Source organism: Sceloporus occidentalis, unplaced genomic scaffold, assembly GCF_023333645.1.
Source record: "Sceloporus occidentalis isolate IW3139 unplaced genomic scaffold, rSceOcc1.0.p SCAF_2, whole genome shotgun sequence".
In the NCBI taxonomy this organism is placed as follows: Eukaryota; Metazoa; Chordata; class Lepidosauria; order Squamata; family Phrynosomatidae; genus Sceloporus; species Sceloporus occidentalis.
Genome location: NW_028316982.1, coordinates 273,578,413 through 273,604,585, shown reverse-complemented (window position 1 = coordinate 273,604,585; position 26,173 = coordinate 273,578,413). Strand labels below are relative to the sequence as shown.

The window sequence follows — 26,173 nt, the reverse complement described above, 5'->3', positions numbered from 1 at the left end:
AACTTTTTAGTGGCACTCCAAAGGAGGAACAAGAGGAGGAAGACTCCTTGGAAGTTGTGCAAAAGCCAAAGGTTGGATTGCATGCGCCAGCAGCCTTGGCTTAAGCAGCAGAGCCAGCACCCCTTCCCCTTTCTCCAGCATGGCCAAACGAAAGCCAGGACTTGGCCGCTCTGCTTGGGATAGTAGCAAGGCAGCCTCTTTACTTGTCTCCTGAAGGAAACCCCCCAGCCCTGGAGTTCCAGCTGGCATCAGTGGGCTTTGAAAAGAGAACGATATACAGTTATAAGGCCGTTATTTTGGTGTTTTGGTCCAAAGGAGCACAGAGATCGAGAGGCAGTGTCTGCTTTTCTTTCTGCATTTTTGCTGCAGGTCCACCTGCTGACCTGTTCCTTTTAAGAAAAAGCGTTGCTGGCTTGCATTAAAATAAATGCAAATTCTTGTAAATTAATGCTTGCTGAGCATCCAGAAGTCAGGTTCAATCTGTTGTGGTTTGACATTTGAAGACTGAGAATTAAGCCTCCAAAATGAAAGGGAGTGGGATAACCAGACACATTATTATTATTATTATTATTATTATTATTATTATTATATAATGTTTAATTGGGTGTCCTTTAGTTTTGCTTCGGTCTGCAATCTGCTGGAAATTTGCTGGGAGAACTAGTCTGGAGGTGGCTTCTATGTGAATTGTTGTAAATAATTTGTGAAAGAAACTCACTAAGGCCAAAGGATATATTTCTTTTCCATGGTTTTTGGGGGTATGTTTGGAAACTGTTCCTTTAAGTATTTAGGCTTTTTGCTCCCCTTAGAGGTTGGACAGGCCCTTTCAGTGCCTCTGGTGAGTCTATAGGAAGGGTTTGTGGAGAGTTGGAAACACCCAGAGCAGGCTTTTTGGAGGTTGCTCAAGTGCTGGGGAAAATGCTCCTTAAAGCGTCTCTCCATCTTTTACTTCTGCAGCTTTTGGAAACTTAACCAGCCTTGCTCCTGGAACAGAGGAGACCTTCCTGCAGTCTTTTGGGATATAAGGAATTCCAGGAACCGCTTGAGAAAAGCATTGCCTCCTTGCTGAGGGAGAATCCGGACGTCTTCCCCGTTTGGGAACTGATGTCGAAGGGGAGCTGACATTTGGGAATTACCTCCGGGGCCGTCTTTTCCTGAGCAAACCATGGATGTGTGGTCCAGAATAGCCGTGTGGATCCTGTGTGGCTTCCTTCTGCAGCAAGGACACGGGGACCGGGCCCCGGGCACCCACCTGGATGAGGCCACCATTGCAGGTAAGGAAAACGGTCTCCCTTTTCTTCATCCTCTGGGCGCTCGTCTTGCGTTGGTGGTTCTTTGGGTGGTTGCTGAGGCAGGCCTACGCCTTGGTTACCCCCTTTTCTGCTCCTGAAGTTGGACTCTGGTTTGCCGCTTGTCGAAGTTTTGGCCGGGTTCAGTCTTTGAAAATGATTCTGCGTTGTCTGTCATGCCAGCCTATTTGAGACCTGCTTCAATCTTACTGTGTACACTTATGTAGAAGTCTAGAAATGTAATTTCAGAAATGGAGCCAGAAAACCTGAGTCACCCTGTCCATAGGTCAATGTAAGCATGGTACTTGAACTCTTTTTACAAAGGCAAGAGCGTAATCTGCCCTGGAAGCACTGACCTTCCTCTCTTCTCTCATCCGACCAGCCTTTATGGTGAACACAGGCAGTTATGCTCCGAGAGCCTTTGTGGCTGCTGGGATCTTGTAAGTTCTTTGGCGTCATTTCCCTTTGCTTCATCCTTTACATCCTTTGCTAGATGCCCCTAAGTTTTACCCCTGACTTATCCATGGGTCATATCAAAATCCATAATTTTGGCCCCAAAATCTGCCCTCCATTTACACATGAGGTTGACTTATAGCTGAATATATACGGTGGTAATATTTGTGCTCTTAGTTTTGTTTTTGTTTTTCAATTATGCAGTTACTTTGAAATCAGTGTTAATGCCATATTTATACAATAGTCCGGTCTGCTATCTCTTGCATTTTACACTCGCTGCAGCTTCCAAGTTGTTTACAGGAGCAGCCCTACGTAGCGCACATTGCAGTAGTCTAGTCAAGAAGTTGCCCATGCAAGGTTGGTTGTGGTCAAGTTGGCCCTGTCCAGGAAAGGCCAAAGCTGGCAAATCAGTTGAAGCTTATATCCCAAGCACTCTAAACCACAGAGTCTACCTGGGTCTCTAGTGATAGAGATGGATGCAGGAGTGCTTCCAAGTAAACACCTGTCTTTTAGGTATAGTACCACCCCATCCAGGGTTCCTACCTGATTCACAGACTGTATTTTCTGGCCGATGAGCATTGCTCTTCTCTGCTTTGTAGCTTCTTATTTTTGTAGGCAGTAGGTGAGACTATGAAACTAATGTTCAAATAGACCCTGAAAAATGCAGTTATAATTTGAATAGAAAGAGTTTCTTTCCAGGGTTACGTGTAATAAACAGCTTTGGGGGAGAGGGGGGGACCAAAAAGGCCCTTGTATCATTTGTGAAATGGCCCAGTGTTGTTCCTTCCTCACTCTCTCAAAACCTGCTACTCTAGGTATAAGTTTGATCAGCTTTGCCATGGAGCCATTGGCTCTCAACTTTGGCTTCAGTTAAGTGATAGTAAATGATGGAGGCATAGTAGGCCGGACGGTGAAGGTGCACAGGAGGCAGCATTTTTTGGCTTTTTTGTTTTAAAAAGTTGATTGGGTGCAGAAAATTGAGTGTATCGATAGGTCCTGTCTTTGGCCAGTTTGGTTCATGTTGGGAAGTCCAAGTGGAGGAGGATTATCCACTCTGGGGTTTGGGCTGTCATAAAGATTCAGGGGCAACCTGCACTTAACTTTTTCTTGCTTCTCATTCTCTTGTGGGAAATCCCCATCTTTGCTTCACAGAGCTTTAAAATAGCTGCCTGTCAGCATCACCCCAAAGGACACGGCTTTTATCAGGTGGCTTGGCAGAGACACATGAAGGGCCTGGGAGCGTTGTTTGGAACTGGGACCTCATTCCCAGTTAAAATAAACCAGTTTGTGATCAGAATCACTGCATTGGTTCAACAGCGAAGCGTGGTTCATACTTCATTTGCCCCGATTGCATTTTCTTGTTGTAAAATAACCCGCTTGTCATTCACATTGACTGATGAATTGATTCAAAATGGACCCTCTTTGGTGAGTCACTGATCTCTGATCACGTCATAAGATATTGATTTGGACCCGCATCTCGTTCACACTTGCGCTGAAGCGATTTATTGCAAAAAGATGCCAAAAAATGAGCGTCAAAAAGACGCACGTTAAATGGGTCTAGCGCAGGGGCCCCTCACCAAACTGCTTCAGCAATTCGGCTCACGTGTGAACAAGGGTCATTTAAACCATTTCAAACCAGTTACTTTCACAGATCGTGTGGCAATGAATGCTATCTGAGAGGAGTGGTCCAGGTTTTCTATCACCCTTTCTTAGTTTCCATGCTCCTTTGGCCCAGGGAGTTCCTGAACGATAACTCTGGTTATTCTGTGGTCAGTGGTCTGTGGATGTCTACTGGACCTGGTCCTTCCATCCCTGACTTTCAGATACCAAGATCTCTGCTAGGTCCTTCCGGGAGAGATTCGAAGGAGCATGTGCTTGTCTTCTGGTCTTTGAGAAGAGGCAGGAAAGGTTTTGCCACTGAACACTCTCACCAGCGCCTCTGACTCATGTTTCCACCACAAAATGATATGGGGCCTTCTTTGCCTCAAGAAATGACATTGTGTAGGACAGAACTCCTTAGCCCAAGGGCAAAGTGCATTAATTAGGTGCAGAAATATCCTGTCCATGCTGGGTTTTGTCTGTAAATAATGCATGGCAGGTGCCTGAAACCTGAGGACACACAAACTCTTGAGATGGCAGTCTTGTAAGCTGTCTACCTTGCAGTGTCTGGTTCTGTTTGAAAAAGGTGACTGGGGCATGAAATGAGCCACTTTTCAGTCATCAGCTTGTTATCACTTTCCAGATTAGTAGCTGTATTAGTCTGTGGCACCAAAGGCAAAGTATTATGCCTTGGTTTAGCATCAATAATTTATTGTGGTATAAACTTTTATAGACCCAGCCCACTCCATCAGATGTATGTATGGTGTTATCCCCAAATTGGCAGATTTATATTCTTTTGTTTGTGTTGGGGGGAAATGGCAAACCGTGGAGTAGGATGCAATTGAAATGGCAGAAGCCAGACAGTGAAGCTTACTGTAATGGTGGCCATTAAATAAGCCCTAGCTGTGAAGTAGCACAGACTTTCTTGTGTTGGTGAGCTGATTCACACATCCCTCTGTGATGAAAATCTTTTGCCCCTATTCAAGCCCCAGGAGATAGGCTTGTACCTCTTTGTAAATTTCTGTTCAGCTGTTGGTTATTGACATTTCATTGTTCAAGGGTGGTCATCTTAAAGGCCACTGACCAAATATTTTGGGAGGCTGAAGTATTCTCCCATTGAATGCTGCTGTTTCTGATGGGAGATGTCAGTACAGCTATGTTCATTTACTATTTTCTGCAGAAACTGGACTGTTTGCTGGCAATGTTCCAACTGTCTTCTACATAGGATCTTGTTACTACATACCTTTAAGAAGACTCTGAATTATAGTAACCCTCTTCTAGAGTTTTCTTGGCAGGTTTCTAGGCTGCATCAATAGAATATAGTGTCTAGATCAAGGGAAGTAATAGTGCCACTCTATTCTGCTTTGGTCAGGCCCCACCTGTATCCAGTTCTGGGCAAAACAATTCAAGAAGGATGTTGAGAGACTGGAGCGTGTTCACAGGAGGGCCACCAAAATGGTTGAAGGGTCTGGAAACCATTAAGCCCTATGAGGAAAGATTTAGGGAGCTGGGAATGTTTAACCTGAGAAGAGAAAATTAAGAGGTGATATGATAACCCTATTTAAGTATTTGGAGGGATGTCATATTGAGGATGTTTTCTGGTGTTCCAGAGAATAGGACCTAGAGTAATGGATTCCAGCTACAGGAAAAGAGATTCCATTTAGAACCAGTTGGAAGAAACCATAGGGTCCATCCAGTCCAACCCCTTTCTGCCATGCAGAAACTCTCAATCAAAGCATCCCAACAGATGGCCATGCAGCCTCTGTTTAAAGAGTTCCCAGGAAGGAGACTCCACTACACTCCGTTTGAATGTCTTCTGCTGTTGAACAGCCCTTACTGTCAGGACATTCCTCCTAATGTCAAGGTGGAATCTCTTTTCCTGCAGCTTGCATCCATTGCTCTGGGTCCTAATTTCTGGAGCAGCAGAAAACAAGCTTGCTCCCTCCTCAATATGACATCCCTTCAAATATTTAAACAGGACTATCATATTACCTCTTAACCTTCTCTTCTCCAGGCTAAACATCCCCAGCCCCTAAGTCATTCCTCATAGGGCTTCATGGTTTCCAGACCCTTCACCTTTTTAGTTGCCTTCAACAGTGGAACACACTCCCTCGGAGTGTAGTGGAGTCTCCTTCCTTGGAGGTCTTTAAACAGAGGCTGGATGGCCATCTGTTGGGGATGCTTTGATTTGGATTTCCTGCATGGCAGAATGGGGTTGGACTGGATGGCCCTTGCGGTCTCTTCCAACTCTATGATTCTATGATTCTATGATTAGGAGGAACTTCCTGGCAGTAAGAGCTGTTTGACTGTGGAAGACACTGATTCCTTGGAGATGGTGGTGGAATCTCCTTTGGAGGTTCTTAAACAGAGGCTGGATGGCCATCTGTTGGGGATGCTTTGATTGTGAGTTCCTGCATGGCAGAAGAGGGGTCAGACTGGATGGCCCTTGTAGTCCCTTCAAACTCTATGATTCTATGATTTCTTCAGAGAAGGTGTGCCATTGCTTTCCTCTTTGACTGCTAAGAGAGGGTGACTCGCTCAAGGACACCCAGGGAGTTCCTGTGGCTAAGTGGGGATTTGAACCCTAGTTGTCCAAGGACCTAAGTCCAGTACTTACACCATTAAACCATACTGCTCCTAAAAGGGACTGTTTTCTTGTCCAGATTTATCCGGTGTAGGCTTCCTGGTAGGCTGAGAGTGTGACACACCCAAGGTCTCCCTATGGATTTCCATGGCTGAGCAGAGATTTGAAGTGGACGTCTAGTCCAACACGCTCTCTCTCCATGAGACATTCAATAGTATGTATCACAATGGAGGAAATCCACAGGTGTATTATGGCCCTTTCATGTTCTGGATGTTGTTATTGCCTTCTGTTACCAAGTTCACAGGATAGATGCAGTGGAGACTTGCCATCCGACTTCGCCAGGAGGTTTCATTTCTGGCTCTGTATTGCTGTTATGTGGTCTAATGCTATGTTCAAGTGGTTCTTGGTTGGGAACTGTAAGTGACAACGACAATAGAACAAGAAACGTTCTGTTATTTTGGTCTGCTCTGCAGTAGGTTGTTCCTGGATAGAGGTCTGATTGTGTTGTCTTCGGAGAAATAACTCATTCAAATCCATATGCTATTGAGTTTCCTTCTGGGAAAGGCTGAACAGATGCAGTTGTATTGTAGAGTTTGGCTGTCGTAGGCAGTGGGCATCGTAATGCGTTCAGGGTGGAAGCCATAAAATGTGGGGCCTGTATGGCTGTTGCCTCATTAGGGAGTATTGCTCCATGACACTGGAGCAAATGTTGACCTTATTTTACTGTTCTAAATTGTTGCCTTTCCAATTTGAAGTTGTTCTGACTGATTTTATTGTAAGACACCCAGAGAGATCTCATGTCTTAATTAAATAATAAAGGTGATGAAGTCCTGATGGAGCTTTGTCAAGGTTTCGTGTCCGGTTGCTTCCTTGCTAACCGAGAGCAAATGTGCTTTTGCATTGTCCGCTCTCTCTCTGATGAATTTCAGTTCCATGTTGAACCACTTGAACAGCAGGATCTAAACCTGTTTCCTCTGACACTTGATGCAATCACTGTCTATATTGTATCCCTCTTTACTCTGCCCTAGATCAAATATTGATCGTGTGCTTTGAAAGAGTCCCACTGGATCGGTACTGTGTCCTCTCCTGGCAACTCATAATCCTCAGGCTGCCTTACATTTCAAAACTTAATATCCCTACTTCTCTCCCACCCAGTCTTCAGTTCTCCTCTTCACTTCTGGAGTGAGAGATTGCTGTCAGAGAGCAGCTGGATGCGTCAGCTCTCGGCAGCCGGTTATATACAGAATTTAAAAGCAGCCATACTGTTTACCTCTATTTTTTCCCCTTAGGAAAACAATGCCTAGGTGTTTCTAGTTTTCCACCCTCTTAATCCTCTGTTGCTCTTCTCAGGTTTTTCGTTATTGTGGGTAAACTCTGGAGCGCTGAAGTAAACACAGATGGGCCAGGCTCTTAAGACAAAGTAGACTGGGCCAGATACTTCCTTTAACGTGGTTTTGCACTTCCTGAAACAAAAGAAAACACTGCTGGAGGCATCTGAAGGTTTTGCCGAACAATGTGTGAGTTTGTATGTACTGTTTAGAGGGAGCACACAACTCCCTTGTTGCAACAGCCTGGCTGGCTGGCTGGATGCTGGTCCGTCTCCAAGCACAATTCAAAACGTTGCGTATGACTTATAAAACCTAACGTGGCTCAGGTCCAGGCTGCCTGAATGAACATATCGCTCTATGCAAGCCTTCCTGAGCACTAAAGTCTTTGCAGGCTGACAGAAGGAGATTTTGGCATGGCAGCCATGTGAAGCAGACACACCTGAAATAAAATTTCATGAGCCAGATAGAAAGAAATTACATTTTATACAGATTGCGTCTCCCTTATTTGAAATGCTTGGAGCCAGAGGTGTTTTGGATTTTTACCCCCAGATTTTGGAATATTTGCATCTACATGATGAGAGATCTTAGAGATGGGACCCAAGTCTAAACATGAAATTCATGCATGTTTCATTATACCTTATAAACATAGCCTGAAGGTAATTTTACACATAATATTTATAATAGTTTTGTGCATGGAACAAAGTTTATGTACACCGAACTATCAGAAAGCAAAGGTGCCACTATCTCAGCTACCCACGAGGACAATTTTGAATGTATTTTTTATAATATTAAAAGAATAACTTTTATTGCATTAAAATAAAATATAGAACATACAGTGCACCTGCATCATACGCGGGCACATTATACACTGCTGAAAGCAGTGCCAGAAGAAGCGGCCCTGCGCACCAGAAGGAATAATGACACACTGCTGCGCTGCTGCGAGTATGAGCCCCATTACTTCTAATGGGGCTCAAGCATACACGGAGTTTCTTTTACACGGGGGGGTCCCGAGCGGATCCCCCGCGTAAAAGAAGGGACCACTGTACAACCATTTATTGAACACATTGCACCATTCACTTACACAATTTCAATATTCTTGTATCTTCATGAAACACATAGTTCACTGCCTTTTATAACATTTAATCTGGTCTAACATCTCTCTCCTGTATCCATGGAAGCTTTTAGTTGTTATATTTCTACTATTACATTACTGGACTTAATTACACTCAAATAGTTTAAGGTAATTTCTCCTCCTTTAGCCCTCATTACCTGCTCTGTTTCATTCATTCTAATTTCCCTTTCTCGTCCTGTAACTTCTCTGTTCATCTCTGTGCAACATTTCTTCTCTCTTCTTTTAATCTATCCTTCTTACTCATTATTGTTTTCACAATCTGCCCTTCTTCTGTTTCCTGTGCCCTTCTATATTTACTCCTCCTTCCTCTAACTTACATAGTCTTCCTTTCTCTTCTTTCACTTCTATTTTGAGTAGGTAAGTGGGTCAGCCTTCGTCCTTGTTTCTAACTTCTATATACATGGCTTTATGTTAAACACTCCAGACATACAAAAATAAAACACCCTTCAGATAACTACATATAAACAATAATGATGGATAGTTTTGGATTTTGGAGTATTTCAGATTTTGGCATTCTGGATAAGGAGCACTCCACCTGCATTTAACTTTATTTTATTTGTATTCTGTCTCTTGGGCTGGGATCTAAAGTGACTGACAGCCCCATTGAGTCCAGCATTTCCCTTTGAAGGGAGAGGGAAGCCTACAGGATTCTGCTGCTGAGTCCTCCTACATCCCTGATCCAGCGTGTTGCCTGCATTAGAGAGACACAGGTTGTTGGGAGCTTCCTTTTCCCCATCGAAGCCCTAACCAAGCAATTGAGGATATCAGACTGGAGCCCTGAAAGTGCTGAGTGTGGTAGCTGTGAGACGATTCTTGTCCGGTTCATTATTTCGGGACTAGTCAAATGGTAGTTGGACTTAACATTTTTCAGAGGGATTGTTGCTGTGTGTGTCTTTTGCAATAAAATCAACCAACACTCTTGTGGCACCGTAATGGCTGACACATTGGTTGTGGCATAAGCTTCTGTGGAGTGTCTTCCATTTCATTAGGTGCACATTAATCCAAGTCTCTTGGGGAAAAGAGGAGCAGACAGTGAGATCAGAGGGAAAGGAAATGCAGAAAGTCAGGAATCTACTGTATATAGTCATGTATAAGTCTAGAAATTTTAGTCAAACATTGACCCAAAAAACTTGAGTCGACTGACCCTTGAGTCAATGTAAGAACTGTACTTTAACTTGATTAAAAAAGGAACCATCCCCTGGTTAAAGGCATGAGTGTCACCTGTCCTGGAAGCACTTGACTTTCTCCTCCATCCAACCTTTAGCTTGAGCACAAACAGTTCTGCCTGCTGGGATTTTGTAAGTTCCATGGCATTGTTTTCCTTGGCTTCATCCTTTATTACATGCCTTTAAGGTTTACCTTTGACTTATCCATGAGTGTTAACAAAATCTGTTATAACAAAACCTGCCCTCAACTTAGATGTGAGGTCAACTTATAGTCGAGTATATATGGTACTCTGTTAGTAGTAGATGACCCAGTGGTTCGAGTGTTGGACTCCAACGCTGGAGACCAGGGTTCGATTCCCAGCTCGAGCATAAAAACCCACTGGCTGACCTTAGGTCCAAAACACACTGCAGAAACAACCTAGTTTGAGAGAGCTCTGACTGCCTTGGCTCAATGCTAGGGAATTCCTGGAACAATAGTTTTGTGAGACATTAACCTTTTCTGTCAGAGAGCTCTGGTGGGGTCACAATAAACTACATTCCCTAGCACTGAGCAAGGGCAGTAAAAGTGGTCTCAAACTGGATTATTTCTGTAGTGTGTTTTGCATACTTGGGTAAGTTGCATGCTCTCAGCCTCGGGGAAAGGCAATGGCAACCCTCCTCTGAACAACTCTTGCCAAGACAACTCCTTGAAAGGGCTGCCTTGGGGTCACCATAAATCAGAAATGACCCGAAGGCACAACACCAACAAGCCCTTTAAAGAATGGCTTGAATCTGCATAATTCAAATCAATCATACCACAGATCTTAATTACCAATGGCAGGTTGTGTGTGCCCCACCAACAATTGTTTTCTGGATAGTGATTTTCCATTGCCAGTATTTTCTGCCATTCATTTTGCTGAGGAGCTGGTGCTTGGTGGTTCCTTCCGCTTCTGTGCCGGTTAATAGCCTTAATGCTGGCAGTTAGAAACGAGATGCCCTGCAACTTGGAGTATCTTTTTAAAATGTAGGGAGAATGAATGGAGCGCACACCCGTGCCTATATTCAAGCCAATGGGGCTTGAATAAATGCGAAACTCCATTTTCGCAAGGGGGTCTGGAACAGATCTCCCATGAAAAAGGAGGGGCGACTATAGATTTAAGTTTCTTTTCTACCATATTTTAATGTGTGCAATGTAATCATCATCATCATCATCATCATCATCATCATCATCATCATCATAAAGAGCTCTGGGTTTCCTGCTGCCCATTGAAGTGAAGCTGCATCGGCTGAAGTGGTTGTCAGTAAGTGACTTGGAAGTGATGGTCGCCAATCTGGTTCTCTTTTCCAGTGAATTTATTGCCACGTAGAGTAAAATTATGTGGATACTAATAGCTTGCTAATATTTGCTCAGCCTAATGGAAGCTGAGTCTCAGCAGTGCCATCTATTCATCTACATACTCAGTTCACTATAAACCTTTTGATTCTTCAAGCTGAGCTGCTGTGGAGCTTCTGGGTTTTTTGTGTGGCTGTTCTCCGTTCCTCTCTTCACAAAGAGTCACAAATTTTTGGACCTTCTTAGCATTTGCTACGCTTTCTAAAGACGCCAGGCAAGGTTCTTCTGCGGTTCTTTTTTCCTCATCTGTAGACCTGGAGGAACATTTTATTTCTTACGCTGCTTAGAAGGGGTTGCGGTCTCCCTAGAACTTGTGCATTTAGCGATCAAGCAAAAAGGGCAAGACAAAAAATCTTGGCTATTAGACTCAAAAGGCTATAGCCACCCTTGGTAAGGTAGGCAACCTAAAACAGCTGAGCCGATATAAACAGACCTTTCAAATATCTAACTGTTCAAGAATACAAATGCCGAAACATCTTAGGGAGGAATTACTCAAGCTAGATTTTATCAGCTTGACACTATGGTAAGATATGGGAGATTTAATGGCATCCCTTATAATGAGTGAACCTGGATTTGTGGAGAGCATGAAACTGAGGATATATAGCATATATACTATTTAAGTGCAAATTGTATCAGCAGGAGAGAGATCTGTATCTCAGGCCTATAGTAAGCAAACAATGCATGGGGATCCCCATATTAGAACAACGTATTTACCCCTAAGCTGCACCAGGAATCAAAAATATCTCTCATGACAGCTCAGTATTTAAGCAAAAGAATTCATCTGAGATCTTCATATGTGGGGCAGATTTGGGGTAAATTGTAGGGGCGATGAAGAAATATGATGTATGAATTTACCTCCACTACACTTACTTAACGTATTATTGTCTGTTGTATTTATATTTTTGCTGATTTATTTTTATATCCTTTTTGTTTAACCTTTTATATAGAGCTCTTCTACAGAGTGCTGTACCAGATTTGTTGTATTTGTTGTGTTTTGAGATGGCCCATGGGCGACTTGATAAACGTTGTTGTTATGCAGCTTAGGGGTAAACGGATCTGTAATAACCGAGTTCTGACCAGGACCAGTCTCCTTTGAATCTAAATCCCACTTGAGCCCTACCTATTTTGGCTGCTTTGTCTTGTGGACCATGAGGCCTGAGTCTCATTTCCGTAGCTCTTGTGTCATTCTCTTTGTTTAAAATAGGCATGATTCACCTTTCCACTTGTACACAAGTAATGTAAAAACAACTCACCAAAACCACAGCCTAATCCTGGAGGAAGAAAAAAGTGGTGTAAATGACAGACACATGCCTGTAGAAGCCTTTAAAAAGCAAAAGGTGTTTGCAGATAGTGATGGACGCTAAACAGCACAGCTGCTGGTTGGGTTATTATTACTATTTATTACTATTATCAACATTTATTTATAGAGTGCTATAAAGTTTGCACAGCGCTTTCCATAGTAAGGGTCAAATAAAATATGAAAAAGAGGAAAGAATAAAAACCTGCCAAGCGGCGTACAGTCTAAAACAACAACATTACATGATAAAAATGTCTAAAATAATACTAACTAGTATACAGCAAAGACAAAGTAAGCAGCAGATTAACAACCAGTAATTTGAAAGTAATTTGGGTTACCTTCAAGGGCCGTTGCAGAATGTGGTACCACAGCAGAGAAGACATTGCTCCCTCTTGGGTCTTTGTCGTTGTTCTTGTGTGCCGTCAAGTAGTTTCTGACTCAAAAAGCGAACAAACCATGGGGTTTTCTCGGCACGATTTGTTCGGAGCGGGTTTGTCTTTGCCTTCCTCTGAGGCTGAGAGCTTGTGACTTGCCCAAGGTCAACCATTGGGTTTCCATGGATTTGAATCCTGGTCTCCAGAGCCATAGTCCAGCATTCAAACCACTACCATGCAGGCTCTGCATCTTACCTCTGTAAAAGGAAGAACACAGAGTGTTGTTGTTGTTGTTGTTGTTGGTTTTATTTACTTACAGTTGGCTCTCCACATTTGTGGCTTTGACTTTTGTGGGTTTGATTATTTACAGTTTTGACGACTATCTTCTGTTTAGGAATCTCTAGGTCCTCCAGCGCAACTCTGCCAGACGTTGACCATAGAGTTGTGCTGGAGAACCTAGAAGTTCCTAGAGAAAACAACTTCTCTAGGCATTTGTAAGTCCTCCAGTACAATTTTATGATCAATCTCTGGCAGATGTTGACCACAGAGTTGCACTGGAGGATCTGGAGATTCCTAGAGAGGTGTTCCCTTAGGTAAAAAGGATGATTTTTTTTATTTGCAGTTTCCCCACATTCACAGGGATCCTTCTCCCTTCACTCCAGCGAATGTGGAGAGACCACTGATATCCCACCTTCCTCCCAATTTAGGGATTCAGTGTGACTAGTAGAGTACAGTTGACCCTCCACTTTTGAGGATTTGATTATTTGTGGCTTTGATTAATATGTTCTCTCTAGGAATCTCTTGGTCCTCCACTGTGACTCAGTGGCAAGGTTTTTGCCAGAGGTTGAGCTGGAAGACCTAGAAATTCCTAGAGAGAACACTTCTTTAGGCATTTGTTGGTCTTCCAGCACAATTCTGTGACCAACTTATGGCAGGTGTTGACCATAGAGTTGTGCTGGAAGACCTAGATATCCCTAGAGAGGTGTTCTCTCGGGTTTAAAAATAGTGTGTGTGTGTGGGGTTATTTGCCATTTCCCCACTTTTATGGGGGGGGTTCCTTTGTCCCTAACACCAGCAAATGAGGAGTTGTCCATTTTGGATGATCGAGGGAAGCAGGGATGGCCATATGGAAGTGGGCACCCTCTCATGTGCCTTAAGGTACAGAGCCATTAGAGGCTTGAAAGTTAAGCCAGTTCAGTTGCATCAGACTGGAAGTAAAAGGGCTTATCTCTGTGGCTTAGACAATAGCTGCTGCATCATGTGCTGACGGAAGCGTCTGAGCCTTGCGAAGGGCAGACCGACATACAGCATGTTACTGTGGTTTAGGCAAGAAGGTATTTGGTGTGAATGGTTGAAAGGAGGCTCCAGTTGATGCGGAAAGGCTGCAGGCAGTGGGTGGAAGGAAGCATCCGAGAGCGTGCCAAGACCATACTCCTGCTTGTCCAGGAAGAGTGTGGCCCTGTCATGAACAAGTAGGCCCTCCAACCCCATAGGCTTCCCTTTCGGCTGAGCGTCGGCAACTTGCTGGGATTCGGTTTCAGTTGATTAGCCTTGACGTCCCCATAACAAACTCATGATGACACTCTTTCAAGAAGCTGGCAGCCACTCCTGGATGAAATGAAATTAGAAAATATGAAGCAGAGCCACAGCAGTATGTCAGATGCATTGTTTTCCTAAGCTTTGACTAGTTTCTCTCCCCTCAGCTCAAGTGGCAGTTTAATAATGGTGCATTCGGAAGAGTCTTGTCATTGTTCAGATCAGGAGTCAGTGTCTTGTACAGAAACCCAGTGAAACAGAAAAGTTTTATTCAGAAACTATAGATGTTCACCACAGATGTGTGTTGTCAGGACTGAGGGTCCAGTGTTAGTACATAAAGCATACAATAATTCACATTTTGAGCAGGCTGATACCTCATTTCCCCATGAAACTAAACAAACTTGTCTCTGATGTGAAGTCGAAGGCTTTCATGGCCGTAAAAAAAAAATCCCTAATTTTTTGTGGCTTTTTCGGGTTATGTGGCCATCTAGAACATGGCCATGTAACCCGAAAAACCCAAACAAAACTCTAAACTTGTTTCTGCTTTCCCCCCATGGCCTTTCTCGTCATATTCTCTTTTCTCATGGGACTGACCTGGGCTCTCCAGGCACAGTCTCTCCTCCTCTTTTCCCATCTGCTCCTTAACCACCCAAAGAACATGAGTGAGTGGCAGTCCTGCTAACTAACTTGTGACAGCAAATCATAGACTTGGAAGAGACTGCCAGGGCCATCCAGTCCAACCCCATTCTGCCATGCAGGAACTCACAATCAAAGCGTATCAACAGATGGCCATCCAGCCTCTGTTTAAAAATCTCTAAAATCTAACCCTATTAATCATGGCAAGCAAGGTGAAAGACTCAGCTCCTGATACAGTGGACCCTTGTTGGGTCCACTGTCATACAACTGGCTTCCATCAGCCCAGAAAGACAAGAACTCTGAGAGACTGGGCAGATGTTCAGGAACTTTGCCATGCCCTCAGACAACAGTAATGGAAATGGATCACATAAAACACAAGGACAAAAAAAGAAGCAGCACTGGACACTTTTATTGGCCCTTGTGGTCTCTTCCAGCTCTCCAGTTCTATGATTCTATGACTAAATTAATTGGATCAGATATGAGTGAAATGCTTTGGAAACGCATCAGTGGGCATTGGTGATGCTCTCCTTGAGAGGAACAAGGAGGAACTGTATGCTGTGTTCACAGCTATGTCTGCTGCCGCTGTCTTTTTTATTATTATATGAATATCCATTCCCCCCAAAGCTGAAACTGACTTGGCCCTTGCAAAGGCTTAGCTGTCCCTGCTTTGTAACTGGAGTTGTGAGTCTCAATAGTACTCTGGTACAGAATGGCAGTTTGAATTGGCCTTATCAAAATTGACCTTATCAGTGAAGGAGGTGTTGCTTCAACTCCCTATTGAAGGAAGTGGGTGAATGGCTAGCTATCTAAAGAACATAGCGAGATAACTAATGGATGCTGCAGTTGCATCTTTTGGCATTCGCCGGTTAGTCCACACTGGAAGCAGTGCCAGTGAGAGGGTCTTCCTCAGGCCATCGCTTTGGGGAACTAGCTTTCAGAATGGGAGGCTTGCTGAAGGACCCTATTACGAACATAGGCATCAGGCCAAGAATGCCAAATGATTCAGAACAGTACGGTTACAGAGTGACATTTCTCTACATGGCAATGTTGTACATGTTTTTAAACTTAGCCAGGAGGTAAACTAATAGAATAATAAAAATAGCTTGGCCAACATGCATTATGGTCTTGCTAAAAGGTTTCCCTAATACAGATAGATATTTGTGTGTGTGTGAACATTTAGGTCTGTGGTGTCATTCTGCCTTGAGGATAACTCAAGTTAAACTTGGCCAGTGGCCATTGCCCTTTCCCCATGTCTGGTGCAGAAGTTATTTCCTTGCTATTAACCATCTTAACATGAGCTTTTGAAAGTTGTGCACACACAGCCCTCTCTGGAACTGCAGGCCATGTTTGTTTGTTTGTTTGTGCTGAAACCCCCAACTGAATCCTTCTCATTAATCAGCTTTACTACAGAAATAAAGCTAGGTGCCTGAGAAATTAATTAGTGCTCCCTTGAAGACTGAGCGGAGAGAAAGCTAACTGTTCTGCCCTGAATGAGGTCTTTTCAGTGAAGGAGTCCCAAGATGACCTCAGGAGTAACCTGGCTGAATTCTTGCCCCTCTCATGGTTTTATCTTCCTTCCTCATCCAAAGTGGCTCATTCAAGTGGCTGGGAAATTAAGAGAGGCCTTTGCAGGCTTTGGTAGCTCAGGGTTGAGCGAGTCTGGCTGAATGAGATTACGTCTGAAAGGGATCTAGGAGTCCAAGTAGATCACAAGTTGAACAAGCTTGCTCCCTCCTCAATGAGACACTCCTTCAAATACCCAAACAGGGCTATCATATCATCTCTTAACCATCTCTTTTCCAGGCTAACCATACCATTCAACTTGTGGTCTACTAGGACTCCGAGATCCCTTTCACAAGACAAGTACACTACAAGTTGAACATGAGTCAACAGTGTGATGCGGCAACTAAAAAGGCCAATGCAATTTTAGGCTGCATCAATAAAAGTATAGTGTCTAGATCAAGGGAAGTACAGTCGGTCCTTCTTATACACGGTTTTTTTATACACGGATTCAAGCATCCACGGTTTGAAAATGTTTTTTAAAAAGTATAAATATCATATCAAACCTTCATTTTCCATTTTTAATAAGGGACACCATTTTGCTATGTCATTATATGTTGTTATGCAAACTCCAGAGTATAATAAGGGTCCACTGTAATAGTGCCACTCTGTTCTGCTTTGGTCAGGCCCCAGCTGTGTCAGTTTCTGGGAATCACAATTCAGAAGGGATGTTGAGAAATGGGAGCATGCCCAAAAAAGGGCCACCAAAATGGTGAAGGGCCTGGGAAGCATGTCCTAGAAGGAAAGACTTAGGGAGCTGGGAATGTTTAGCCTGGAGAAGAGAAGGTTAAGAGGTGATATGATAGCCTTGTTTAAATATTTGAAGGGGTGACACATTGGGGATGGAGCGAGCTTGTTTTCTGCTGCTCCAGAGAACAGGACCCAATGGAGCAATGGGTGCAAGTTCCAGGAAAATAGATTCCACCTCAACATTAGGAGGAGCTTCCTGACAGTAAGAGCTGTTTGACAGTGGAAGACGCTTCCTCAGAGAATGATGGAGTCTCCTTCTTTGGAGGTCTCTGATCAAGAGGCTGGATGGCCATCTGTCACAGGGGGTGCTTTGATTGAGAGTCCCTGCATGGCAGAATGGGGTTGAACTGGATGGCCCTTGGGGTCTCTTCCAACTCTACGGCTCTATGATTCTATAAGTTCTGAGGTAAGGCAGAGAAGGTGCTCTGTGAGCCCTTATCTGGGGGCAGCTGAACATTTGGTTATTCATTGAATCAGGCATCTTTGCCTCTGGGCAACAATTGGCCTCCCAAGGAGAATGCACCTTCCCAGCTGAGTAACCTGAGATCTTGAGATTTGGTGATGTGACAGGGGCTGCGCCAGGAGGGACCTGCAGAGCACAGACTCCGGGACTGAACTGAACCTCTTAACTAAGCTGATAACTTGGACACAGTTGCCCAGTGCTCAGGTTGCTTCTGGTTTGGGCTGTTTCAGTGTGCCTTTAGAAATGGTTTTCCTTGCTTCACTACTTTCCTCTCATCTCTGGGTGAATTTGGTATTTCTCAAGCACCCCCATTCTGACAATATACCTGTATTACAGCAGTAAGTGGATTTTTTGCTTCAAGGGTTTACTTATGGTTTTGTCTGGGTGGCTTTGTACTGCAGAAAAGGAGGCTGTTTCTATATTGGAGACGAGGGTCTGGTTCATGGCATTCTTTTCTCCCGATCATGGTTTTGTGAAAAGGTGTGAAATGGTTCTTTTCTGGTGGGATGGAAGCAGAGCAGGCAGGTTGTCATTTTTCTGGTTGCTAAATATGGATGCGTATTTGTTATTGTCTCTGCTTAGAAGAGGTTTTGCAAAGCTTTGAAAGATGACAAGATAAACAGGGTGTTTTGCAGGTAAAGTCACCCTAGCAAGGCGTTAAGGAGCTAAGTTTATTTTTGGTTAAGGGAAGAATAAGTGGGTATATTAGTAATTGTCACTTATGATAAACATGGGCAGTGTGTGTCTATGCGTCTTCAAGTCAGTTGTGAAGTTCAGAAGCCTTCTTCTTAGGCAAGGAACCCTCAGGGGTAGTTTTAACCAGTTCCTTCCAGTGCTGGTTATTCACTGGTGATCTCCCATCCACAGGGCAACCAGATGCCATAACTGCAAAGGAGGACAAGGGGCTGTAAAATGTAGGACATTCAAGAAAAATATAGGGCATTAGAAAATAAAAGCTGAAGATGCTCATACAGTGGGGCCCTTGGGATCCACTGCGGTTTGGCTCTAGGAGTCCCCATGGATGCCAAAATCTGTGGATACTCAAATCCCATTTAATACAATGGCATATTAAAATGGTGCCCATTCTATAAAATGGCAAAATCAAGGTTTACTTCTTAGAATTTTTATGTTTTTAGAAAATATTTTCAAGCTGTGGATGCTTGAATCTGTGGGTAAAGAGGGCTAACTGTACAAATATAAAATCATTTCATAAAGCTTATTTCCAGCTATATTACCTATACTGTATTTTATTATGTCCTCAAATCCTATTTTTCTGAGCTTTGTTAAAATGCCTTGTTGGCTTGCAGTATACTTACAAAACTCTGATCATGACAAAAGGCTTAAACTTGTACTTTACTAACATCAAACCCTTGGCTGAATCTACTTTTGAATTATTCCTTTCATTTGATCATTGTGCTGGAATTAAGGGGGGAAAACCCTTGAAACATTCACATTGTGTCCTCAAGCAGCCCATTGCTTACCACATTTGGTGTCCCTTTCCCCTCCAAAATGCACTCTGAGCTCTGGGTGCGAGTCTTGTCTGATGCTGATCCTAAGAAAAAAGTATTCTAGAAGGATCCATCCTATCCCCCTGTTTTTAGCAAGGAGCAGCTGCCAAGTAGATGAAGGGGAAGAGCAACTGCTGTGTTACTCAATGGGCTCCTAGTCATTATCAAAATGGAGAATATTTTGAAATTCCTCCTGGACAGAAGGTTGAAATGTAGGACACAGAATCATAGAGCTGGAAGAGACCTCAAGGGCCATCCAGTCCAAGCCACTTCTGCCATGCAGGAATACACCATCCAAGCCGTCCTTGGGACAGATGACCATCCAGCCTGTGTTTAAAGACCTCCAAAAAAGGAGACTCCACTACTCTCCAAGGCAACGTCTTCCACTGTCAAAAAGCTTTTACTCTCAGGAAGTTCTTCCTAAGGTTTAGGTGGAACCTCTTTCCTCTAGAATCCATTGCTTTGGATCCTATTCTCTGGAGCAGCAGAAAACAAGCTTGCTCCATCCTAGATGTGACATCCCTTCCAATATTTAAACAGGGCTATCCTATCACCTCTTAATCTTCTCTTCTCCAGGCTAAACATACCCAGCTCCCCAAGTCTCTCCTCATAGGGCTCAATGGTTTCCAGACTCTTCAACATTATGGTTGCCCTCCTGTGGATACGCTCCATCTTTTCAACATCCTTTTTGAATTGTTTTGCCCAGAACTGGACACAGGATTAGTCCAGATGAGGTCTGAGCAAAGAGGAATAGAGTGGCACTATTACTTCCCTCGATCTAGACACAATAGGTCTTGGAAAAGGAGGACAGCTTGCCCATCCAATTACTTCCTTTGACTAAAAGAATTAGGATTAGAATGCTATGTTCCAAGTAGCTTCAGGGCCAATGTGAATAAAATCTTATTAGCAGAAGCTGACCAAAAAGGTGGAGGAATCTTTGGTCTATTTCCCCCTGAGAATTTTACATGGATGAATTATATAGAAGCAAAAGGCTAGGAACTGACACAGGAGCTGAGAATTTGGGTGTGTGGATTGGAGGTAGAAGTGTTGCACATGAAGCATGTCTGCAGAGACACGAGAACGGAGCTCCTCTGTTTCTCCCCCAAGCCTGAGGCGGCTGCTTCGTCCCTTGCCCTTCCGATTCACCGGTCATGCTCTGCGGCTGGCCTGGAGTCCTGGTGGCTCTGGGGTTTTCTCTTTTCCTCCTTCCGCTGCCTTTGGAGCTGGGCTTGGAGTGAGTTGTCCCATTTGGCTTGTTTTCTCCTCAGGTCTATTTTTGGCCCGAGAGCCAAACAAGGTGACATGACGGGAATGCCTGGCGTTCTTTGGGACTGGGCTAGAAAGGAGGGAGCTATGATGAGAGCCGGTGGAAGAAGCAACTCTGTTTATCTGTTTATTTTGGGGTATTTGTTTAGCTAGGAAGCTCCTAGAACGACATAAACAATAACAAAATGAAAGTAAAAATAAGAACGGAAAACAAGCAAAGTACCCTTGTTCCACTTACAAAAACAGCAGCAGGATCTGAGGCTTGTTCTTTTGAATCCTTTCCTCGGAGCGGAAAATACAGGGAGCCCTTGGTATTTGCTGCAGTTCAGTTCCAGGACACCCCTCTGGATACCAAAGTCCCATGATATACAGTGGGGTATTATTATTATTACTAATACAACTACATTGGGCCCATGGTATCTGGTGGGGCTTGGTATCCCCATGGATACCAAAATCAGTGGATACTCAAATCCCATTATATACAATTGGGGTGGCGATGCTGATGCTGATGCTGACGACCCTTGTTGACCCTTCGTATCCACTAAGGTTTGGTCCCAGGACCCTCCCGTGGATGCTCAAGTTGTGTCCCTTGTATAAAATGGGAAAAGCAATCTTCGCTTTTTGGAATTTATGTTTGTTTTGAATATTTTCAAGCTGTGGGTGCTTGAATCTGTGGATGAGGAATCCATGGATATGGAGGGCCGACTATAACACTATCATGTGTTTGTAAACACTTTTTGTCCATGCACACTTCAGGTTCCTGGTTCAGGGGAAATACTGTGCAAACAAGGAATGTGCTGAATGTGGGAAATATGATGTACTTCCTCAGGGGTGAGGATGGCTCATTTTGTTACTACTGTACTATTGTAATCTGTGCTGCTCGGAATGGGATGCCTGGACCTCAGAGGCATCTCCTGGATATAGCTGATGACTTGGTTAGGGATGACTGACACCTCTCCTCTCCCTCCCCCTCACGCCGCTGGCCTCTTCCCCTTCCTCCTCTCACCTGCGGATGTGCCTGGAGCTGCCTCACTTGGAAGGGGGACCTGTAATCCTTTCCTTGTATCTGCAGACCATTCTCCAAGTAAATCTAGATCACCTTTTTAGCCTTTTTAGCTGTCACATCACACTTTTGGCTCATAGAATCATAGATTCATAGATTCATAAAGTTGGAAGAGACTCCAAGGGCCACCCAGTCCAACCCCATTCTGCCATGCAGGAACTCACAATCAAAGCACTGCCTGAGACAGATGGCCATCCAGCCTCTGTTTAAAACAGCCTCCAAAGGAGACGACTCCACTACAGTCTCTGAGGGAGTGTGTTCCACTGCCAAATAAGCTCTTACTGTCAGGAAGTTCCTCCTAATGTTGAGCTGGAATCTCTTTTCCTGTAGCTTCCATCCATTGTTCCATTGTGTCCTTATCCCTGGAGCAGCAGAAAACAGGCTCACTCTATCCTCACTGTGACACCCCTTCAAATACTTAAACAGGGCTATCATATCACCTCTTAACTGTCTCTTTGATTAATTTGTCTGCCTACGCCTTGGGGAAAATCTGTTTAAGCGAGTGGTCACCTACATCTCTTGCCAAGAATCCCATAAGTTGTGCATACACCATCCTTTTCTCTCTCCTTCCCTGACTGAAAGTCCAGTGTTGAAAGGAGAAGAAAAACATGTTCTTTGTCCCATTTTCTTCATAGAATCATAGAGTTGGAAGAGACCGCAAGGGCCATCCAGTCCAACCCCCTGCCATGCATATGCGCGAGGGGGATTCCATGTGGCACGCACCTGTAGCAACCACCCAAAGGGAAGGTATCTTACCATACATCAGAGGAGTCACAGACAGAATAGGCAAAGTGGTGAGGAAGCACAACCTTCAAATGGTTTACAAACCGATGAAGAAAATCCAGCAATTGCTTCACTCAGCCAAGGACCAGAGAGACCCTCTCACAGCCACAGGAAGAGTTTAGTGCATACCATGCAGCTGCGGACAAGTCTACATAGGGACCCCCAAATGCAGTGTGCAAACACGAATCAAGGAACATGAGAGACACTGCAGACTGGGCCAGCCAGAAAAATCAGCAGGAGCAGAACACGTTATAAACCATCTTGGGCACAAAATGCTGTTTGAAAACACTGAAATTCTGAACCATGCCAACCACTCCCATGTCAGGATGCACAGGGAAGCCATTGAAATCTGCAAACACCTGGACAATTTCAACAGGAAAGAAGAAACCCTTAAAGTGAACAAAGTTTGGCTGCCAGTCCTGAAAAACTCCAAAATCAAGACCCAGCAAATGCAAGTGAAAACCAGACAGGGTGAAGGGTTTTCCCCAGCAGACAATGGATCACTAATTCAATGGGCCTCCTGAGGCATTGCCATTCTTCCAAAATTTCTTCTCTTGCTTTAGGTTTATCCATTCCTCCAGATCTTATTAAGATTTCTTCATAATTTAACCATTTTCCTGTAACTTCCTTTTCTTTCTTATGGAAGGCCTCTTATGTGGATGTCCATCTTGGATTTAGGATTTTCCTATAAAGATGTTTTCCTATAAAGATGTTTCTTGTATTTATTCCAAATAGCTAGCAATGCTTTCCTTATAAAGTGTTGACTGAAGTCTTTATTGTATTCAGTGGTCTCACAACAAAGATGACCATGCCAGCCTAATTCTAAATTACAGCTTTCTAATTCAAGCAATTTGGTATTGTCTAATAGACTCCAGTCCCTTATCCACATCATTGCAGACGCATTATGATATGTCTCTAAATTAGATAATCCCAGGCCTCCTCTCTCTTTACTGTCTTGCATAGCTTTGTATTTTCTCCTAGGCTTCTTCCCTTGCCAGACAAAATTGGAGAGGTCTTTCCTCTAGCTATTAAATGGGTGCTTATTGGTTATCAAGGGTAGCGTTTGGAATAGAAACTGCATTTGGGGTAACACATTCACTTACATTGTGGCAGTTCTACCTAATACTGTAGTGACAATTGCTGTTTCTTCCACCTTTCCAAGTCAGTTTTAATAGATTTCTAAACAGTTATGTAATTATTCTTATATAAGTCCAAGTTGTTTTTTTGTCAAAGTTATTCCTAGATATTTAATTTTGTCTATCAACTGAATATTTTGGTTTTTAGTTCTTCTTCTTCTCTCTTGGAAAGATTTTTAATTAGAATGCCACTCTTGTTTTTGTTAACTCTGAATCCGGCTAAACTCCCAAACTTTTGCAATACTTCTTCTAACCTTTGTATACTTTTCTTTGGGTTCTCCAGGAAAAATAGGGGTGTCCTATTGAGGAAGGAGCAAGCTTGTTTTCTGCTGCTCCAGAGAACAGGACATGCAACAATGGATGCAAGTTTTCCAGCTCAACATTAGGAGGAACTTCCTGAGAGTAAGGGCTGTTCGACAGAGGAACACACTCCTTCCTTGGAGTGCAGTGGAGTCTCCTTCTTTGGAGGTCTTTAAGCAGAGGCTGGATGGCCATCTGTCAATGGGGATGCTTTGATGGAGAGTTTCTGCATGGCAGAAGAAGGGGGTTGGCCTGGATGGCCCTTGGGGTCTCTTCCAACTCTAGGATTCTCTGATTAGAACATCTGTTCAGTTTCAGTTCAGAAGATTTGTTAGAAGGCTTTGTAAAACTGCATCCAAACTGGTCCTTCTGGGTGGATAGTGTTTGAAATGCTGCTTACTTCTTTTTTAAGTCTGCTTTATTCATCTCACAATGGAAACGAGTAAAAATGAAAAGCAAGGAAGCCATATTTGTAGCGGCCAGGATTACGCCGGAATGGGTGTTCCTGCTTTCCTCCCCTCAGCAGGTTTGTGTGCAACTGTTTGTCCTTTTAGTTCTGGTTACCCTTTCAGTGGTGTAGCCTAGGATTTTCCAAAGACCAGGAAGCTCAGGTTGTAAGTTGGTTTCCCGTTGTGCTTTGGGTTGTTGTGCACAAATGATGTGCAATTCAAAATAAACAGAGGGCTAAGAGGGACTTGTGAGGGGCAAGAGGCAGAGGAAGCTTTGGCTCCTGGCTGACATTCTTTCACTCTTGGTTTTGGAAATTGGCTCCTTTTCCAAGATATGTCAGCAGAGCTAGAGCTTAGGAGGTTTGACTTTTGCATGCCAGCATCTCTCAAAAATTTCTGCCTCCTTCCACAGATAACAGACATGGCTGGTCCTGGGCATAGGAAGCAATGTAGTAAAGAGCAAACAGCCCATTATCTTCCTGCAGGTTGGACGTCCTGGTCATTTCAGGTTCTAAATATGCCTGAAACTCGAGTACTCTAAATAGGCAAATGAGTATTTCAATGCTATTAGTCCCTATATTGGGAGAAAGACGAGATATAACTTAATAATAATAGTAAAAGTAATAATAATGAGGATGATGATAATCCTTCTATAATAGGTGGGCAACAGCTCCTGTCCTGGAGCATAAGTGTTGTCTCAGGCCTTCCAAGGGCTGGATGGAGTGCCAAACATACCAAAAAATGTAAATGTAAAGTAACCACATCACTCTAAAAAAAATAGGGATGTTTTGAGGCTAAACAGTACGTGAACCAAATCCTATGTGAACTTGGAAGCTGAGCATAGTACTTGGAAGTAGTAGAATCATAGAGTTCGAAGAGACCCCAAGCGCCATCCAGTCCAACCCCCTTCTGCCATACAGGAAATCTCAATCAAAGCATCCCCATTGACAGGTGGCCATTCAGCCTCTGCTTAAAGGCCTCCAAAGAAGGAGACTCCACTGCACTCCAAGGAAGAAGTGTGTTCCACTGTTGAACAGCCCTTGCAGTCAGGAGGTTCCTCCTAATGTTGAGCTGGAATCTCTTTCCCCGTGGCTTGCATTCATTGTTCCGGGTCCTAGTCTCTGGAGCAGCAGAAAACAAGCTTGTTCCTTCCTTAATATGACATCCCTTCAAATATTTAAACAGGGCTATCATATCACCTCTTAAACTTCTTTTCTCCAGGCTAAACATCTCAGGCCTTCCTAACTCTTTCCTTATAGTACTTGGAAGGGAGACTGCCAGTGAAGACCAGGTGCTATGGCCATCCAGTCCAACCCCATTCTGCCATGCAGGAACTCTCAATCAAAGCATCCCCGACAGATGGCCATCCAGACTCTGTTTAAAGACCTCCAAAGAAGGAGACTCCACCACTCTCCAAGGGAATAAGTTCCATTGTTGAACAGCTCTTAATGTCAGGAAGTTCCTCCTAATGTTCAGCTGAAAAATCTTTTCCTGGAACTTTCATCCATTGTTCTGGGTCCTATTCTCTGGAGCTGAAGAAAACAAGCTTGCTCCATCCTCAATATGATATCCCTTCAAATATTTAAACAGGACTATCATATCACCTATTAACCCTCTCTTCTCCAGACTAAACATACCCAGTTCCCTAAGTCTCTTCTCATAAGGCATGGTTTCTAGGCCCTTCACCATTTTGGTTGCCCTCCTTTGGACACACTCCATATTTCAGCTGAAGGAACTGGCCAAACTACTTCTGAGGATTCATGGTTTAAGAAAACACTGTGAAATTCATGGGGCACGCCATAAGTTGACACGTGACGTGGAGGTACATACACATACACACACTGCTGAAGCTCAGTGAAGCCTTGAGTGGTCCAGGAGAGTCAGCGATAGATATCTTAAGTCTCAAAAGAGCATCTCCCAGGTAATTCAAGGTTGGTGTCTTCAATGGGTCAGGGGTCCAGTTTTACTCCCTGCATGACCTGATGCAGACAAAAGTGGTGTTTTTGCAGCCCAACTCCTCAACCTTGCTGCTAGTTTTAGAAACATCTCTCACAAATCTTCTCTGCACACTGTTCACAGTTCTCATTTATTAATGATGTTCTCCACCCCATGTGCGTATTTGCAAAAAAAGG

General features: G+C 43.7%; 1 protein-coding gene across 4 annotated transcripts in view; it reads left to right on the top strand.

Annotated features, from left to right (window-relative positions):
* Positions 1-26,173, top strand: part of STIM1 (stromal interaction molecule 1) — a 136,789-nt gene that overhangs the window by 1,316 nt on the left and 109,300 nt on the right. For 3 of the 4 annotated variants that reach the window (XM_089513174.1, XM_089513172.1, XM_089513175.1), the window contains exon 2: positions 955-1,271. In XM_089513174.1, the coding sequence (XP_089369300.1) occupies positions 1,163-1,271 (109 nt within the window). In that variant the 5' untranslated portion in view covers positions 955-1,162. Of the gene's footprint in view, positions 1-521; positions 836-954; positions 1,272-26,173 lie in introns of those variants that run through there. The other variant, XM_089513173.1, reaches the window with a different exon arrangement.